Below are 21,560 nucleotides of genomic sequence, written 5' to 3'. Positions count from 1 at the left end.
ATAGGTCTAGGCTACTTAACCTATCAATTTGGTGGGCATCCACTCAAATTTCATCCATAAAATCTCTTGCCCTAGGTGTTGCTCTAAGAGGGAAACCCTAGTTTCTTTTTTCGCTCAACTTGAGGACTTTCTTGAAGGTTGTATGAGCTTACTACTTGTTGAATTATATCTCAAGAATCCTTCTCTCTTGGGCCTTGACCTCGTGAATATCTATCACCATCGAAAAATCTTGAAGCCCTAGGTCTTGAGCCTTCTTTTCTTGAGCATTTCTTTGAGAGAGTTTTGCTTCTTTGAAGCCTTGTACCATTATTTAAACTCTCTCTTGAGTGAGATCTAGCTTGATCACTCTATGCCATATACTTAGCATATCCATTTTAAGTGATCTCTCGTTACCGAGACTCCTCCCATCATTGAAAGTCTGTAAAGAGTAGGGGACCTTAGCTATGTTGACAGTGGGCCATTGTCCCATTGTTAACACTTAGTCTAGCTATTTGTTTTCTAGGGTTTCTCCCTCCAAGGCTTGCTAAATTTTGTGGTAATAGGGCTGCTAACTTCTTGGATGTCTAATGAGAAACAAATTTGAAGAAAACAAATCTAGATTCACAAAGTAATCGATCAAACCAATTCTAGACAATATCATAAAGAGATTCATCGATTCAGTTTTTTTATGCTTATTTTTAATGTTTTTTGGATTTTAAATTTTTCTATTTTAGGGCTTTTTGAATAATAAAAATAAAAGTACAATTGCAGAAATTTTGGAAAAAGGATGGTTGATTGTTGGAATAAAAATTGTTCCTTATTTCCACTAGGGCTATGGGATCAAATTGATGCCCCTCTTAAGTTAGTTGATCAATGCTTGTGGATTTGGGCTTAGAGGTGGAACCCTAGAAGTCAAATCACCTCAAGCCGAATTAAGAACAACTTATGAAACCACCCTAGTAGAAGGGATTCCACTTGGGGAAAAGGCTTTCATCCTATAGATCAACAATGATGCAAAATAAATTGAAACCCTTGATGAGGAGCAGTAGGGCATGGCCCAACAAGCAGAAATAAATCTTACATTACACCAACAAGAGAGGTGTTTTAGTAAAAACCCTACATGTCTCTCTCCAAGTGACAAAGATGCCCTTCAAATGTATCAATGTGATTAGCTTGGTAGTAGTCTTTAGTTATCCACAATTTTCCTTAGAAAAATATTTGAATATTTGATCTCAACGAAGAAAGAGAAACTCCAAGATGAACACCAAAGCTTTCATGAAAATAATTCACATTATAGCAAATGATCTCAACAATGCACAACGATTCGCTGAGGGAGAGCTATGTGATGAGGCTCTCAACATCTATCCTCCTTTTACTCCCAAAAAAGGGTGACTTGTCATCCATAATAGGCTTGGAGACTAAGTCAAATTACAAAATTTCAATTTTACATTACTTAAAAACCCTTAAAGATGTGAGACGTCCCAACAAAGGAGGTTCGATTTGACAAAAAGAAGGGCCAATGTGGCTTTAGAGTACAACATCCACTTGGAGTCTTGCTTGATTTGACCTGAAATAATTTTGGAAATGCATGGAGACCTCAACAACCTCCTTATTTGCCTCAACCTTCCTCAAATTTGACTTGACTTTGCTCCAACACTGAGTAAAAGGTCGATGACTTCTCTCTTTTGATTCAAATGCTTGCTTGTTGTTTGATTTAAGGCTTGAACTTTCTTTCTTTTAGGTTGATCTTGATCCAATGGAGTATCTTTGACTTGCTTTGGTATCTTGCTTGCTCAACACATGCACCACAATGCTTCTTTTTGACTTCATGACTGCCCCAAAGATGAAGTCGGCCCCTCTAGAAGGTATCCTGAAGCTGGAAAAGGAAATTTGAAGAAGGCATTTTCAATGCTTTTGACTTGGAGCTGATTGCTCTTAATTTGGAGGCTGTAATAGAGCCTTTCATTGCCTTGGAAGATGTGGGACTTTGCCTTGGGCAGTGCAAATACTTCATGAACTGTGAGACTTCTATGAGAAATGATTGCCATGGCCAAAGAGGTGTGCATACATAGGGAGGTAGTCCATGTGGGGAACAAAAGAGGTGTCAAAATAAACGGAAAATGAGGGGAAGAGTATAATAAGCAATCACCTTTACAGGGCTAAACAATAAGTGCTCCCATATTTCATGAGTCCTAGTATGTCCACTTTCATGATGCCTGATTACCACCCCAAGACATAAGAATGCCCATCAAGGCAGGGGGTTACCCCACACCAAGGGAATTTCAGCAATGCCTAAAACAAGCACCATGAAGAAGCTAAAAAACCCGGCCATGACTGTCCACCATCAGGAGACATTTTTACAAAACACATCCCACATGGCCTTATAGGGCGATCACTTGCACACATTTGGGCTTACAATTGGTGTGGTCAAAAGTTTTGGAGTACCTGTGTTGGAAGAGGGGTAATAGGGATACTGGATGTTTCTTGGATTGGCCTCACATTGACCATTGGTGCTTTAGAATGCAGTATAACCGAGCAAGAAAGTATATGTATGTATATCTATGAATGATCCAACAGGTAATGAGAGTGGAACGATAAACAAAGTGCCCACAATTATTATAATGGTATGTCACCTCAGCCATGGACAGTGCCAACAATTCGTTGGAAAATGAGAATTAAAGGTCAGTGATTAATTTAGTATTTCAATTTCTGTCTACAGGAAATCCTTCAATGCAGAGTCAAGGGAGAGATTACCACGCACTGCCAGACAGTGAGACCTCACCTAAAAGATGCATACAGTCCACAGTGATGCATATGGCCCACAGCCATGGATTTCCAATTCAATGTGAAATGGATGAAGATAAATTCACGTTTGTTGCATTCACATAGGATGTATGGATAACCTAACTTCTGAATGAAAACTCATAGGAATTCCTCTTGAGACCATTAATAAAATTACAGGAAGAAATTTAATTATAAGTAAAAGCTTATGTAACTCATACACAGAAGATTAACATAGCCATTGAGAATTTTTATCTCATAGAGACAGTATTTACCTTGGAAATCCAAACTCCGAATGGTGTCTCAGTCTTATTTTGGCAATCTCAGGCTACAATGTAGTCTATGGCTCCACTACATTCTCCTCTATTGGCCAGGGAAAAAGAGAAAAAGCCTTTTTGAGTGTCAGGTTACAAGAAGATATATTATAGATAGAGTGTTAATGGGAAGACCAAGGGATTGACCTTTCATTTCTCATTCCTCTCTCTTTTTCCTTCCTCTCCTACTTTCTTTTTTCCCCTTTACCTTTTGTTGTCACACAGATTGTCACGACAATGCTCAGACTAGGGGCTGTCACTCTGATCCCCGATCTCTCTGTTTAAGCCGTCTCCCGAGGCTAAGGGGGGTAGGCCCTATGGGATGAAGGAAGACCAACTGTGGACCAGTTGGGTTGGGAGACACAACAAGCCGATTTAGCACTTGATTGATTTTAGGAATTAATGAACCAGTGCCTTATGGAGTTAATGATTAAATGATTATTTATTAGATGTTGCAGAAAATATGAACCTTGTAAAACAATCATTTATCATCAAACCCAAGCAATGCAAGATATCCAGTAAATTCACAATTGCTTTAACGATGATCCAGCAATTAAACTTCAAGAAAAATTAAATGCTTTAAATGATCATAAAATTTAAATGCTGACCAATTACCACTTTCACATAGCTAACTTTAAATAAACATTTAAGTGCATTTAGCTATACCACAACAGAAAAATGACTTTAAAAGGAATTTCCGATTTTAAATTAGTCTTTTTTTGTAATTTTTTTTTAATCTTTTATATATTTTTTTATAAAATTCTAAGCATAACTAATTTAAATCTAAACTAAAGGAAATTGAAAATTATTAAAAAAATTTAAATCCTAAAAACAAAAAATGAAAATCTAAAACTTTTTATGATTTTTATATTCTTTTATTTATTTATTTATTATTATTATTTTTTTTTAATGATATAAAATTCTAGATTTAAAATTAAAATAACAAAACTTAAAATAAAATAAATCTAACTAAAATTTTATTCTAAACTAAAATTTAATTCTAAAAATTAATTATGCTAACTATATAAAGAAATAAAAATACACCGACTTGAATCCTAGGGAAATATATACGTGAACGGATGTAATGAAAAACACAAATGAAAAATTAAAACACACATATGACCAACCCTAACTATACAAATAAACCAAAAGAAGTCGTATTTCACTTTGTATGCAGGACGACCACTGCGTGAGGAGACTGAGCAACTGGATGGCGGAGGGGATGAGGCAGCGTGAAGCAATAGCTGCTGGAAATGGAAGACTGTGGGCAGCGGCGTGGACAGGGATGAGAAATTGAGGCTTCGATGGACTGTTAGCGGGCAGAGCAGAACAAAAGATTGAACACATGAAGGATGAGGGCAAATGGAGAAGCAACGAGGAAGGGATCGGATAGAAATCAGGCAAACGGCGCGTGAGAAATGAGTGAGGAGAAGGCAACTCGACGGGCAGACAGAGGCTGCGTAGGAGTGAAACGCAGTGTGAGGAAAATATTAATTGCAGGTTGAACGTGGAAGAGGCAGCGTGAAGCTGCGATGAAGCCACAGCAACGTGGGCAGCAAGGAGAGTTAATACTGAAATGGAGTGGAATGGAACAGTGATGAAGGGAAGGGAGCTGCGTGAGAATGGGGAGAGAAAACGCGTTTGGAGCTGCGTGAGGCAGCTTGGATAAAAGCGAACGCAGGTGGCTTATGAGGGACGCAGAGAGACAGGCAACATGGGTTTGCTGGGCAGCATAAGGAAGGTTGCGTTTGACAGAGTGAGGGACGCTGGTATGAGCAGCAGAAAGGTTTGCTGATACAGACAACATATAAAAATTTGAGCTTTTCTGTCAGAAAATAAAATAAAAAATCTTTGAGCGGTAGAGAAACTGAGACCTTTAAACCCTTCCTGCTTCAGATTGCATAATGGAAACCTTGATTTCCTGATGGAAAATCTTGAAGAACTTTTAAAATCTATACCTGCAACCTGCAATGGCAAAAATGGAAAACCCATAAGTAAAATGTGCTAGAAACAAAACTGAAAACCCTAAAATCAGTTAAAAATTTACAATATTTACAGATTTTCGACTCTTAAGCAGCCAGATTTGTCAATAATCCACAATAATATTTTTAGAATTTTAAACTTAATGTGAGATACTTCAGAAAACCCTTCTTGCATTCATAAGAAAATTTCAAATGATAAGCCCGGAATTAAAACTAGCTGGGCTCTTTCAGAAAATGCAATCCGGGAGTTGGCTGGTTCAGCCGAGAACTTCCCCTAACGCCCGGTAAACTCAAAACTAAGATTTCCTGCACAACTTAAAATCAACCATTAACATAGAGGGAGAAAACAATAGTGAAATTTAGATCAAATGGAGATACCTGCCATTATATTTCAGAAATTAAACTAACATTCAAACCCCAGAGATCAGACAAGATACCGGTGCCTGAATCAATCTTTATCAAGCTATTATCAATGGCTGAAAATAAAATTATGCAAAAAAATAAATCATCTTACAGCATTTCCAGAAGAGTAACACCAGCGAGATTTTAACCCCAAAGTCTTTCTTTATTGCACAAAAAATGACTACAAGAGAGCTTTCTTTAGCACCAGACTCTCAGATCCAATATGATCTCAAATGACCCCTGACACCTTATTTAAAGGAAAATTTCCCAACGGCTAGTTCAAGTGATTCATGTCAAAATGATTTCGATTGTTGATGAGGATCAAAATCCCTTTTAATCTCATCTGTCGAATTTTTAAATGCATTTTAATCTATTAAAAAATTGAAATTCTGCATTTATTTACTCAAAACTTTGACTTATTATTATTTTATTTTATTTTTCAAATTTTTATTTATTCTTATTATTATTATTTTTTTAATTTAATTTTATTATTTTATTATTTATTATTATTATTATTAATTTTTTTTTGGATCCTCGAACTTAGCCTTTGGAAAAATCACCTAGGACATAGGACTTAGGACTTATGAGGGGATAAAACATTTTCTAACCCTCAAGACACTTTACATCATAACTTTTACAATTTTACATCTCAAGGGGGAAAACCCATTTGACATAGACCCTCATAGACCACCCAGTTCCGCGACACAAATATAATCTAGCAGATCCTAAGTTGCAGGAAACGTGGCCCTAGGGGTCGTTTCCCCTGGGGAAACGAAACGAAACGCGTTTCCCCATACCATACGGCCTGGAAACGCATTTCCGGCCGTACGGCCACGTTTCCCGAAACGGAAACGTGGCCGTACGGCCAGAAACGCGTTTCCAGGCCGTACGGGCCACGTTTCCCCAAAAAAACAGTGGTTTTTTATTTTTTATTTTTTAATTTGTTTTAAATTTTTTTTAGGGTTTCCAGGATGTTCTAGAAACCTATTTGGATCTCTCTCTTGCTGCCCTGAATATTGAGGACGATTTTGGAAGTGGAATTGGTGCATCATCTTCTTCAGCACCACCATCCATTGTTGAGCATTCTGCTGCTTCTATTTTTGATGAGGATTGTTATGATGAGGATTAGTCTTTTGTGACTTGTCTCTATAGTTCTTGCAGCCTTATAGTCTTTATTGTACTTGCAGCCTCATATACTAATATAAATAAAGGCTGATTTTGGATTTTCCAGTTCCTATATTTTTATTTTCATTATGTGATTATTCATGACTCATGAGTAAATGTGATGTAAATTTAATCTTAATGTTTAAATGTAATAAATTATAATCATATAATGTAAATGTATCATTAATGCTTTATGATTGCACATATATATATTAATAATTTTTAAATATTTTTAATATATATATATATATATATATTCGCGTTTCCCCGTTTCCAAAATTTAGGGAGGTCGCGTTTCGTATCGCTTCCCGTTTCGGAAACTCGTTTCCGTTTCCCCGTTTCGTGCAACTTAGAGCAGATCAACACACTAGGATTCCCCTAAGATTCTAATGACAAACTTCATTCCGGCTTTGGGGTTAGGCTGAAGGAAAACTCTACCGATCATGGATCGGTGAGACAAAAAACCTTCCGGAACGTAGATTATCACTAGAAAATAAGGTTTACCTAGGCAAGTTACATACATGACTCAGATCTGCTAAGATTATTTACAAGTTACACATGCAAACTGGGTTCACAACATAACATGATCGGGTTGACGATGACTGTCGAATGGCACGGACATGTCGATTAAGCGCTATCCCTTTTGCGAAAAAGGGGGGGTACTGCTATGGGTAGTTGACACGTAGTGGTCAACACCTTTAATTCTTTTTTTCAGTTTCTTTCATTTATTTTCTTTATTGCTACATTTTCTTTTCCATTACTTTCAATAATTGTTAAATTTGCATTTAGGTATTGAGTCTTACAACCATTTATCTTGTTCAGATCCATTTTGGATCAACAATGGGCTAGTAAGATCCAAGTCTTTGATTCCGAGATCCTTTACAAGAAAGGTAAGGAAAATCAAGTCGTAGATAGCCTATCTAGTAAAGAAGAGGGACACTCAAAATTCTGCTTGGTCTAAGTGGTCATTCTTGAATAGATCTTGAATGTACAAGAAAAATATGTGACAAAGGCAAACACTAGGAAAATAATTGATGAAAATGAAAGCACAAAGTAGTCAACAAATTCTAAAAATGACATACTTTGGTAGAAGGGAAGGATATATTTGCCTACACCATATGAATTCAAAATTTAAATTTGAAGGGAAGCCATGATTGTCCGATTGCTGGTCACGTTGATGTCTTCAAAACATACCACAACTTTTGTATAAGGAGGAAGAGCAAAACAAAATAGAAGTGGGTGTCGGGAAGAATAATTATTAAATTCAGATTCATATGTAGGTTTTCAAGGATGAAATGTTGTAATATCTGGTAATTACCTGAGTAACCTAGTCTCTAGAGAAAGCATTTCCCAGAGTAAGTCCAATCTTTGTAGCTAGAATTAAAAAATGTTTCTTTATTAGAAGAAGAATGTCTCTTAATAATAGGCATGACATTGCTAACTAAGCCTGCATTTTAGTAACAATTCAAACTTATCCTACCTACCTGTGCACACAGTATGTTTCTTGTCACATAAGTATCATTATCCACAAAAGACCGGATATGCAAACAGTGAACACTGAAGAAGAAAATGGATGACACGAATGTTGTGCCAAGGAGGAAATAGACCATTGATTTGCTTCTTGTCTGTAATGAAATCCGAAAACTAAACTGTTGGTCTCATTTCCATTTTAACTCTCTCCCTGATGGGGAAGACTTCGTCTACTTTTCATTCTGAATATAATAATATTTGTTGTCAATCAGATCTCTTCAATATTTAATTTTCATTTTTCTATTGTGTCCTGGAAATTCTCACAGAGAGGCTAGATCATAAGCTTATATACTAGTTTTCATCTTCCGTATTTTAATTTCCTGACGTTTGTTTCCATGTCTGTGCAGTTTGATTTTGGCACAGATCACAGTCATAGCATTCTTCAGCAGTCTTGCTGATGCTGGTGTACAAGGTTCCTTGCTGGTATGATTATGTACTATCATTTAAGCAAATTCATAATATGGAATTACTTTCTCTAATGCTCCAACATAATTGTTAAGTGTTATAGGAGGAGATGATTTATACATATGCATGTCGGCTGGATTCCATGAGGGTAGGAAATCTATGAACTATGGCAACCGTGTTTCTTAACTGTGATCTACCTTGTAACAAAAAATATTATTTTAATTATTCTGTGATGAAAAATGTCACTGATTGGCATGAAAATGTTCCACATTATGCTTGTGACTAGTTGGATTCTCTAGCCTCATTGACCTATTCTTTTGGTTTTCTGTGGACATTAATAGTGATATCATTTCATCTAATCTTATCTTTGTTAGGATATTTAGACACTTAGGAGTTAGTTAAGTTCAACTAATTTGACAGTTACAATTACATTGTAGACATAAAGTGATCTAATGGTTCAACTTCTTCTTCATACCAATGATACTTGATCCATGGATTCAGATCTAACTCGTCCATGATGTCTATTTAAACTTGAAAGAGTGTGGAATGTCATTTTCTAATGATCATTTATGGGAAGTGTTCATGTAATCTATTCTATTTTTGCATTAATATATTGCCTCCCTAACCATGTTGACTAGGGCTATGGGCCCTCCTTGAGGGTTTTAACTACATAAACACCAATGTACCAATCTTTGATTTGTTTGTGAGTGGTTATTGTAAGTGTGTGGATATACCCTATTTTTCAAACAATATTGAGGCTGTATATAGCTTGGTTAATCATCCATTTCTTAAGTGAATATTGTCCATTCAAATTTGGGAATTATCTATAGAAGTTAGAGTAGCGCTATTGAAATTTAATTTGATTCCTCCGGATTTGGAATTGTTACCCCTCATGTCCGCAGGGTTACATACATATTTTTGTAGCATATTTCACAACCATTGTAAGCCCAAAGTCACAAGTCAAAAACCTGGTAGCCATAGTCGGTTTGTGTTCTTGTTCAAATTCGGCTCCAATGAAATTCAACAAAAAATTGTGAAGATAAAATCAAGTTCGATGATGTTCAACAAAATCTAATCTATATAGATTATTAAAAATATCTTTTATATTTTAATTTTCTAACATATATAATTTCTAATACATATATAAATCTATATATTAAGGTAAAAATTGAATATAATACATATATAAATCTATATATTAAGGTAAAAATTGAATATAATTGAATATAATACATTTATAAATCTATATATTAATGTAAATAACTAACCATATTTTTTATGATCCGGATATAAACAGGAACGCAACAAATTACAGATATAACCATAAATACATAGATGCAGCTGAAATAACACTTCATTTCGTTAATATCAAATATTGAAATATGTTTACAAACAGAATGGAAATAAGACTAGCTCGGGTGATGGTAGCTTATTTCTGAGAAGAGATGTGGCCGCTAGTGTTGATTTGGGGTAGCATCGGATGCGCTCTAGCCATGAAAATTGGTGGAGAGACTAAAGAGCATGAGATTTCCGAGACCCAGAAATCGTTTTGGAAAATTCCGTTCGGATGAAAAGCTATTAAAATAATTAATATTTTTAATGAGTTCCTAAGTCTAAACTTAGGAAAATAAAAATATTAATGGGTATTAATAAAGATAAGGATGAGAAGCTTCTAAGAGACGAAGAACAAGTCTATTTTAATCTTAGTCGTTGATTAGGGACTTAATCTTGGCCGTTGATTCATCAACAGGAAAAGTATAAGAGAAGGCTTGAGGGTCAGTTGGAAATATACTGAGGGAGACCAGTTAGTTTGATTTTTGGAGCGGGGTTTGCTGAGAAATTCAAACTAAAGGTCTGGATTGTAGCATGAGGTAGCGAGTATGGAACGGAGAGGCAAAAATAGCACCAGAAGATCAACACAGAGATCAGAGAGGCAGATGCAGACGCAGTAGGACTGCGCAATCACTGGAGGGCCTGCGTGGGTGACACAGAGAGGCCTAGTGTTGATGCAGAGAGGCAAGAGCTAACGTAGAGGGTCTGGGAGCTATGCGAGGCCAGCAAGTTTGACGCTGAGTCTAGGGGAGGTGCAAGAGAATTTATCTCTGTTGGGTAAGCTATTTTGGCACCCGGTTGTACTCAAGAATAGCTGATTAATAAAATCCTCCTCTGTTGCACTGGTTTTCCCGCATTGGGTTTTTTCAAGGACATTTGTCTAAAAATAACTGTGTTGATGTGTTTGGTTTTTATGCATGTATTTGTTTCTGTTCTATGGTGTGATATATGCAGTAAAGTTTATTTTAATATTTACTGAAGTGATTTTGTAAATAAATTATTGAAGAATAAGTAGGAAAAATAAATCAGTTGCTGCAGTAATAGAATTTTCACATGGTATCAGATCAAGGAATTAGAGACCTGAAGGGAAAATCAATTATGGGATGAGATCATGATGAAGAGGCATCAACATCAGGAGACTCATGCAGATTTTTGGAAAATTGCACAAGGGATAGAAATCTTGATTTCTCTATGTTGGCTTCCAGATTGGAAGAAGAAGTTGCTTATGAAACAAGCTCGGCATCATCTGAGGTATGGTATATAGACAGCGGAGCCTTTGAAGCTATTTGCCTTGTCGGCTTCGGATTGGACATGAGCCGAATCTGCCTGAGTCGCTACAAATGGTGTGGCCACATCAATGGGACATAATGGCTGGAATCCCAAGCCCACCTTAAAAGGGTTGTGGCTAGTCGAAATGTGGAGAGCTCGGTTATAGCTGTGTTGGACATAGGGGAGGCTCTCATCCCATGTTGCGTGGATGCTTTGAGTTGTACATACACAGAATGTGTATGATCATCCTGTTGATGACCTCTGTCTGGCCATCAGTTTGGGGATGGAAAGCTGTGGACATAATGAGCTTGGTGTCCAACATCGACCAAAGATTGGACCAAAATGTACTGAGGAACCAGCTATCCCGATTTGAGATGATAGACTGTGGCGTTGAAGTTTCTAAGTTTACTTAGTTAGAAACCCTCCATGCATTTTACCTGATTTATTCCTGCCTACTTGTTATTTTTCCTTAACAAGTTATTTACAAAGTAAATATTGAAAATAAACACCAGTGCATGCTCAACATATTACAGATCAACAACTAAAAGAAACAAGAGCAAACACACCATATGACACCATTATTTTTGGATTAATGTCCCCGGAAAAACCCAATGTGGGAAAACTGGTGCAGCTATCTAAGGGTTTTCTTATTAAGCAATATCAGAGTACAATCTGGGTACCGAAACTGGCCTACCCAACAGAGAATTTCCTTAGCAGTAATACCTCTTGGTTTCTGACAAATCTACTAGCTGAAACCCCAGATAATCCTTTTGGCAGCTACTCAACACCAATCTGCCCTAGAAAACCCCAGCGTCTGCCCAATCTACACAATGTCAGCCTCTCCTACCCCAGCGCTGGCACTGCGTCAGCCTATCTTGGCTTGCGTCATCCCCAGGAGGCCCTGCGTTAGCTCTCTGAGCTTTTGCATCAGCTACGCTAGCCCCTCTAGTGCTCTGTGCAACACTTAGCTGCCTCTGCGTGAGCACTGGCTCCTCCTGCGTCTCTTTCTCTGGCTGCTCTGCTGCTATCCCGACACTATCTCTGCCTCTCTGTCTCTCTGTACTCAATGCCCCTCAGCTGCTCTCCCGATCACTGATTCTATCTCTCTTAGCAAACCCCACTCTAGGGAATAGAATGAATGATCACTCTGGTGTTTTCTCCAAGTGACCCGCAAGCATCCTCTTATACTTTTCCTGTTGACATCTCAACAGCCGAGATTAAGTCCCTAATCAACGGCTAAGATTAGATCTGGCTTGATCCATGTCTTTTAGACCACTCTAACATAGATTCATATCAATACACATTAATATTTTATTTCCCTAAGTTTAGACTTAGGGACTCCATTAAAAATATTAATTATTTTAATATCTCCTGATTTGTTTAGAATCTGCCCAAACCCTTTCTGGGTATTGGATATCTCATGTGCCCCAACCTCTCCACCAAATTTCGTGGCTAGAGCACATCCGATGCTACCCCAAATCAACATGTGGGATCCCAAAGTGTACTCGCACTCATTCAAAGAAGAGTTTAGCAATGGCTTCTGCTGTGATATTCTTCTTGCAGGCCACCATAATGGCCATCTTCGAGAATCTGTCAACGACCACAAAAACACAGTTGTTGCCATGCTTCGTAGAAGGAAGGCCCGACATGTAATCCATGGAGATGGATTCCCAAGGTCGACTAGGGGTAGACAATGGAGTATAGAGGCCTTGCTTCTTGATGGTCGGTTTGGCAATGGCGCAAGCAGTGCAGGATCTGATGTACTTCCCGACATCCTGTTGAAGATTCGGCCAATAGAAATACTTCTGCAGTACTGCCACCATTTTCTCGACCTCGAAATGCCCAACGGCCCGATTGTAGTGCGCTTCCCAAATCATCTTGGCACGCTCGCTTGAAGGAACACAAAGGTGTCCTAGGTGGCATAACAGAGCATCCTAGAGGTGAAAATATGGAACTTGCTGACCCTCCAAGAGCGTATGGTATGTGTGGTCAAATTCTGGGTTGCTTTTGTAGAGAAGTGGCCAATCAGAAGTCTCGTGCCCACAAGAGTTGAGCACAATGGTTAACGCCATGATTGGTGGTCGGCTGAGGCAGTCTACAACATTATTGGTGCTTCCCTTCTTGTACTTGATATTCAAATGGAACTGTTGCAGGTATGTGGACCACTTCTGATAGTGATTATTCTACAAATTCCCTTGCGTCTGTATGTACTACAAGGGTCGGTGGTCTGTGTGGATCACTGTTTCCTTCCCCAAAATGTAATGCTTCCATTGTCGGCAGGTCTGCACAATGGAATACATCTCTTTGTCATAAGTGGGATACTTCCAGACTGTGTTTGAAAGTGTCTCATTGTGATATGCCACTAGATGCCTCTGTTGAGTAAGGACTGCCCCAATAGCATAGTCAGAGGCATCTGTCTTGATCTCAAATGGTTGTTGCAAGTCTGGTAATGTGAGCACTAGTGCAAAGCAGAGGCGATGTTTCAAATCTGTGAATGCCTTCTGTTGAGATTCAGACCAAAAGAATTTTGCTTTTGCTCCTCCCTTGGTGACTTGACTCAAGGGCCAAGTGATATGAGAGAACCCCAACACGAACCTGCGGTAGAAATTGGCAAGACCCAGAAAGCTGCGGAGCTCTGTTAGAGTGGTTGGGGTTGGCCAATCCTGAATGACTTGGATTTTGGCTGGATCCACATGCACCTCCTGTTCATCAATAATGTATCCTAGATACTAAACATGGGTCATGCCAAAAGTGCATTTCTCCAAATTGTCACACAGCTTGTGTTGCCGCAATGTTTGGAGAACCTGTCGGATGTGGTGGAGGTGCTCTTCCCAACTCTAGCTGAAGATCAATATGTCATCCAAGTATACCACTACGAATGAGTTGGTGAATGGTTGCAAGATGTCATCCATTAGCCTCATGAAGGTTGTAGGAGCATTCGTCAACCCGAAAGGCATAACCAACCATTCAAAAAGGCCCTCCTTGGCTTTGAAGGTAGTCTTCCACACATCGAAGGGTTCGATTGGTACCTGGTGATATCTGGACTTCAAGTCGATCTTGCTGAAATATTTTTCCCCCTTGAGTTTGTCCAACAGGTCATCAATCTGTGGGATTGGGTACCTATTCTGGACACTGATCTTGTTCAACGCCAAATAGTCAATACAGAGTCTCCAAGTCCCATCCTTCTTTTGTACCAACACGATTGGGCTCCCACAGGGTGATGAACTCGGTCAGATGTGACCTTTCTGCAGTAGCTCCTGAATTTGGCTCTTGATTTCATCATTTTCCAGAATGGAGCGTTGATAGATTGGTCCATTGGACAACAACACACCTGGGGTCAGATCGATGGAGTGCTTGACCTGACAGTGCAGAGGCACCCCTGCGGGGAGGTGAAAATGTCCTCGTACTCCTCCACGACATTGTCCATCTATTGTTGTTGTGCAGAGGGGCCCTGTCTGGAGGTCGTCGTCACTGTCTTCTTCTTTCCTTGAGGGTGTATCATAAGGAAAACAAATATCCCGGTTTTGGAAATGAGCTTACTGCATTGTTTTGTAGTAACCGGAGAGATGGCAGTAGGTGGTGCTACCTCTGGTATCCTGTACAACTTATTTCCCAAGGTAACAATAACAGCGTGAGGCCTTGACTCATACACAACATGTTGCTTCCACAAGTATGTTTGGCCTAATAATACATCACAAACATCAAGGGGGCAACGTCACATAATACCTCATCCGTGAAGAGCTTGATGCTGTATTGAAGGCGGCACTGTTGGCTCATGCGATGATCCCATCCTTGGTGAAGCCACCCGATGCTGTACGGTTGTGGGTGTGCTATGGTCGGTAAGCCCAACAGTTTCACGACCTCTGCTGCAATGAGGTTCTTTTGGCTCCTGCTATTGACAATGAACTGTAGTGGGGAACCCTTTACCCACATCTGGGAGTGGAAGAGACGCTCCTCCTTTGGATCTTCACGTTCCTCTTTTTGGATCTTCGTGGTGGCAACAGTGGTGTTGGGTTCCGTATCGATAATCTGCTTCCCTTTGTCATTTCCCTTGTCGGGTTCTAACTCAAAGTCGGAACATGCATCTGATTCCAAAGCCTTCACCTTAGCCACCAATCACTGCTTGGCCCGACACTCACTTGTGTTGTGAGTGGAGCTCTTATGGAAGTCACACCACTTTCCCGTGTCCTTCGGCTTGGCAGTGTTGTTCTTTGCTTATGGCTTTGACGGGTTGTCCTAGGTCATCCCGCCTTGGCTTTGTCGTTTGTTCTACGGTTTGGGGGCACCTTTCCCTTGCTTTGGATTCGCAGATCCAAAGCTTTGCTTCATCTGTTTAAACCTCTGCTCGATCTTGATGGCATATTGGTATGTCATGCCGAGCAAGGAGATGTCCTGGAACTCCATCTTGTCTTGGATGTATCTGTGTAGGCAACTGTGGTACTTGAGTACCAAATGTTTCTTAGAATCCTTGATACCTAACTTAGTGCGAAGGGTATGAAAAATATTGGTAAACTTCGGCACATCTTAGTCCCTTCCCTGCTGCAACATGGTTCACTTTATGTGTTTGTCCTCATAGCTCTCGACAGGGTAGTACTACTCCTTGATGACGTCCTTGAACGAATTCCAAGTGGGAGAGGCTAAAAACATTGAGGTCATACTTTCATCCTTCTGCTCACAGTAGGTTTCCCACTAGTCCTTGATGTGGGGGGCGGCTTTGAGAAGAGCAAAAGTAATCCTTTCCCTGCTAGAAAAATCATGAACAAAAAAATATCCTTCTAACAGATTTAACCATTTATCTACGACGTCTGCATCTATTTGGCTTCAAATATGGGAATGTCAAAGTTTACTTGTACCTTAAAAGATGTGGAGCTTGTAGAGTGTCTGTTGGATGTGGATGCGCCGCCGGTGCGCAACCGTTGAAGTATCTGGGCAAAGTTATCCATCATCGTGTTCCTTTGTTTCTCGAGGGCCTCCTCGAGCAATATTTTGATAGGATCTCCTACTCCCTCGTCTTTCTTTTCTTCCCCCATGGGCGATCGTCGAGGTTTGCGAGGCTGATCTTACAAAAGTTCAACCAGATCGAGCCCTAACTCCTTATATCCCATCCTCGCTGGGGACATGCAAAGAAAAAAAAAGAAAGAGCAGACCGCACTGATACCACTGACCCAGATTTAAACAGGAACACAACAAATTACAGATATAACCATAAATACAAAGATCCAGCAGAAAGAACACTTCATTTCATTAATATCAAATACTAAAATATGCTTACAAACAAAATGGAAATAAGATTAGCTCGGACGGTGATAGCTTATCTCTGAGAAGAGATGTGACAGTTACATGCCTCTGAACTGAGTTACAATGAGGCTCAAGGGCCTTTTTATTATTGAACAATAAGAGAAAAATCTAACCCAAAGGAGTTGTGTTAAGTTATGGTATGTTCTATGCTTATAACAGTTTACTTCTTTTTCTTATTATATTCCATAGATTAGCAATCACATGTACATAAAGTAAAGTGCAGATAGAACATTAAACGATCGACAAAAAACAAGCCAAGACAAGAGACACAAGATGTGGCGGCTAGCCAGGGACAAACCCCACAATGTGTGGGGAAACCTTTTGATCAAATTTTCTTTTATCTTCAATAATTCAGCAGAGAGAAATAGTACAATAGATCTGATTCATATCAGCAGTAGCAAACCTTAGATCAGCAGCATCAACATTAGCGGCTTCATTATCAAACTAGGGCAGACGATATCTCACAAACCGACCGTCAGATTGACTTCATTCCACCACCAAAAGTTGCAGCTTCCAGAGGAGGTTTAGATGAACCTACAGCGCAGTTCAGATGAGGAGATCTTCTAGGCCACACAGGTCAATCTTTACTTCTGTAGTTGCAGCTTCAGTTTCAGTAGTTTCCGGCTTCAAACTAGGGCAGTTGATATATTGCAAAGTGTTTGTTGGATTGACTTCATTCCACCACCAAAAGTTGCGGCTTTCAGAGGAGATCCAGATGGACTACAACGCAGTTCCAAAGAGGATATTTTCTAGGCCACGCAGGTCAATCTTTGGATCTGCAGTTGCAGCTTCAGGTTCAACAGCTTCCGACTTCACATTTGTGAGAGGGAGACCCATTTCTGCGCAGTAGAGAAGAGACTCATTTCTGCGCAGTAGAGAGAGAGAGATGTGATGAGAAGAGTGAGTGCAAATGAGGAAAAGTCCTCTTATATTTATACACAACCTTGGTGTTTGAATAGATGCGACTGTTGGGCTTCTGAGCCTATATGAGTTGTAGGTCAGCTTGATAATAATTCCATAATCAAAATAAATTCATATCTCCATGAATACTTATCAGAATCGGATGATCTTTATATCAATCCTACACCTCTCGACGAAAGGAATCTAATAAAAATATTATCAGCCATGAATAAGATGACCCACATGAAGTTTTGCCCTGGTTGCTAATTTTAACAAGTTGTAACACTAAGAGTTTATGGGCCCCGTTGGGCAGCCATTTTCTTGGGGTCGTAACTTGGTCATATTATTTCCGTTTGACGAGTATGATACCTCATTGGAAAGATCTCTCCGAGGAATACAACTGCTGACATGATTTCTTTCGAAATTGTTGAAACACTTTTTGCCAAAAAAATGTCATTTAGGGCCTCAAAACGTCTCCGGAAGTTCAGAACTCAAAAAACTGCCAAAAATAGTAAATTGTGCTACAATTAAGGAAACTGAAAAAAATTGAAAGAACAATGGTGAGGGTCCAAGTGGAATAGGCGGGTGGCCACCAATATCCACCTGGATCATGTTATGGGTGGTCAATGCATCTGTCGCTCCAACACTCCTCTGCACCAACTGACACCGGTCCATCCTGCTACTTCTGATCTGGGCTCCTGTAGCAAGGAATTGATCTGAGAGGTGGGCTCCCCAAGGATCCTATACATCTGTAGCTCTTTCGAACTACAACTCCAAATCAGCCCACCTCCCTCCAGGAGGTATCTCGGCTGTCATAGCGAACTCCTCCTCCTCAATCTTCATGGGCGTAGACTTCGGATCGTGCTTCTCATCTTTGTCCTTCTTTCTGAGAGGGAACTGTGTTGCGTAGTGACCAGTGTTGCAGGAAATGTCCCCCCCCTCCCAGATCAAAACCCCGATCCGCGATTCGTACGGATGCGTGGGGGAAGCGCCGTATGAAACGCGTTTCGGGTTGATAAACACGCTTCCTGGAAATTTCGGAAGCGTGTGACTGAAATGTGTTTCGATTTTTTCGAAACGCGTTTCGTACAGTGCTTCGAACGTACGAAGCATCGCGCTTCAGAGTACGAAGCGTACGGATCGCGAGCGATTCCATACAGCTTCCTCCGTTTCCGCCGCGCAGCCAAAAAAGCACTTTTTTTTTTTATTTTTATTTTCCATTTTTTGGCATTTTGGATTGTTGGGGGTGGGTCCACCTTGGGTTAGGGTGAGTAATGAAGGGATTTAACCCCCCATTCATCTCTCATTTTCTCACTTTGAGTTTATGAGAGTTGGAGAAGAGAAGAGAGGAGAAGAGAGGAGAGCTTGGAGGAGTGAAGAAGGAGGAGCTAGGAGGAGGAGGAGCTTGGAGGACTTTCATCTACAAGAGCTAAAGAGGTAAGTGCAAACCCCAAACTCCCTTATTCTTTTGACATTTTTTTTTGTATTTTTCTCCTCCCTCTCCTACTCTTTCCCATTGATTGTACTTGCTCATTTAATTGCAGGTTGCCCACCACCTATATCCATTTTCCAAGATGGTGTTCTTTTGGCTTCTATGTATCATTCCACTTTTGGTTTTAATGATGGCATAGGGGAGCAGGAATAGAAGGGAAGAAGCACAAGGGGATAGTGGTCCCAATATGAGTGACCCAATGTATGATGAGGAGGAAGGGTTTGAAGAGGAAGGGGATGAAGTTGGACCTGAAGGGGAAACTGAAACACTAGAGGGGAAAGCTGCATTAACACCCTTGTGGAACCATGTGACCAAACTTGAAGGAGGAAAGGGTGGTGGAAGCTACAAATTTTTGTGCCCTCATGGTTGTCATGGAGGAAAACCATTTATTGGTTCATATACTTGTGTGAGGAGACATCTTTGTGGGGTGATGGATAGTGATGATAAAAAGGGTGCTGTGGGGATACAAATTTGCCCAAACATTTCAGCTAAACAAAGAAGCAAATACATCCAAATAGAGGAGGCTGCACAACAAAAAAGCAAGAAACAAAAAACTCATTTTGAATCAAGTGCAACCTCTAGATTTGGTAGCTCATCTCCCCATGGTACCTCTGGAAGCTCTGGAGGTAAAAGAACAATAGGGGATTTCTTTAATGTTGTTGGGAGGGATGATGTGGATGGAAAGATAGTCCGATTTCTTTGTGCTTGCGGTGTACCATTCAATGTGCTTCACTCTCCCTATTGGCATGAAATGGTAAAGGCCATCAATGAAGCCCCAAAAGGATACAAGTCCCCCAACTATGAGAAAGCTAGAATAGTGTTATTAGAAAGAGAAAAAGCAAAGGTTCAAAGAGCTTTGACACGTTTTACAAATGTGTGGGTAGATTGTGGGGTATCCATTGTATCAGATGGGTGGACAAATATTAGAAACCAACATTTGATAAATGTTCTTGGTGTTTCTGCCCGTGGTGCAGTATTTATTACATGTCATGACTCCTCCATTAGTGCATCTTCCCAAAACATTGCAGATCTCCTATTGCAATCAATCAAATATGTTGGTCCGAATAATGTGGTTCAAGTGATCACATATAATGTAGCAAATTGTAAGGCAGCAGGAAAAATTATTGAGCATACTCATCCACACATCTTTTGGTCTAGGTGCCTGGTTCACATATTGAACCTTTTGATGCATGATATTGTGAAGCATAAAGAATGTGGGTGGATTAATGAGCTTTACAGGAGAGGGAAGCAACTCATTAAATTCATCACAGGGCATACAAGGGTAAACTACTTCTATGGCACTTACTCCAAGTTGTAGTTGCTTAAACTTGCAAAGACAAGATTTGCTAGTTATTACCTCACCTTTAGGTGGCTAGTGAAGGTGAGACAAGCTTTAACTAATATGGTGTGCACTGAAACATGGGATGAAATTAACACTGATAGAGATGATGCTAATGCAGCCAAGGACACTATTCTTGACATGTACTTTTGGTCACAGGTTAAATATGTTTTGCAATTCACCAAACCAATTTATTACATGATCAAGTTTGGAGATTCAGATCGACCAATAATTGGGGAGGTGTATGAGCAAATGGATAGCATGTTGGGGCAGATTAAAGACATTATTGAGCCGAGAGATATCACTTTGTACAATTATATTCGTGTAGAGATGGAAAACCGTGGGAAATGCTAAATGTTCCATTGCATGCATTAGCATATGTTTTGACACCTAAATACTATCACCCATCATGGCTTTCAACACCAACACCTAGGGGGGAAGCATGAGAAAACCACACCAAGATATGATTGCATTGAGTAAATTAGTCCCTGATGAGGAGGAGGCTGCCATGGTACGGAGACAGTTGAGCAACTATACGCTTAACATTGGTCCATTTGGGAGCATGCATGCAATTAGAGATCGAGAGACTTTTTCTTCTCTTGAGTGGTGGAACATGCATGGAGGGGCTACTCCACTTCTACAGACTTTGGCATTGCGGGTGCTATCACAGGTGGTAAACACTTCTTTTGCAGAGAGGTGTTGGAGCTCTTATTCTTTCATCCACAGTGTTAAAAGGAACAGGTTGAGTTTAGACCAGGCAAAGAGCTTGGTTTATGTTCATTACAACTTGCGATTGTTGTTCCATTACTGTGATGATGCAAAGACTAATAAAGATCTTAAGATTTGGGACAAGAATCCAGAGGAGTCCACTTTGGAGGATGGAGTGTTGTGGTTAGAGCAATTAGAGGATGCTCTTATCCAGGTATGTCCATTGTGGTATGAATTTTTCTTGTAAAGCATTTCTCTAATTCATGTTTTTAATTTTTTTTGTTAACTAGTGTTTTTTTTTTGTATGAATTTTTCGAGCGATTCCAGGATGATGATGATCGTGTTGAGATGCTGCCCCCATCTGGTCCCTTGGTTCTTAGGTTCCATGGTTCAATACCAACAACAAGGGGGTTCGTCTTCATCAGTTTCAGTGCCACAACTTCCATAGGCACCATCTTCTTCATTGCCACCACGTGGAGGCCCACCACCATGTTCTCTTCGTGGTGGAAGGAGGAGAGATTAGTAGATATATTCACAATTTACTACATTTGTCATAGATTAATCATTAGACTTGTAGGCTTGTGAATTTGAACCTTTTTGTCTTGGCAGTGACCAAGTGACCTATTTTGTAAACATTATTATTTGAATTTTGGACATGACAAATG

At 39.7% G+C, this 21,560-nt stretch overlaps 1 protein-coding gene across 1 annotated transcript in view; it reads left to right on the top strand.

Moving 5' to 3' along the window:
• The window catches only part of LOC149219092 (uncharacterized), a 259,733-nt gene that overhangs the window by 31,466 nt on the left and 206,707 nt on the right, over window positions 1-21,560 (top strand). Inside the window, 1 exon segment of the mRNA XM_089384255.1 lies at window positions 8,500-8,575. Within this exon segment, the coding sequence (XP_089240381.1) occupies window positions 8,500-8,575 (76 nt within the window).

This window comes from Pinus tabuliformis, chromosome Q (assembly GCF_031772625.1).
Source record: "Pinus tabuliformis cultivar Carrire ecotype Pingquan chromosome Q, CPIR1, whole genome shotgun sequence".
Lineage (NCBI taxonomy): Eukaryota > Viridiplantae > Streptophyta > Pinopsida > Pinales > Pinaceae > Pinus > Pinus tabuliformis.
The sequence above is the reverse complement of the archived record's forward strand: the minus strand, read 5'-3'. Positions and strand labels throughout refer to the sequence as shown.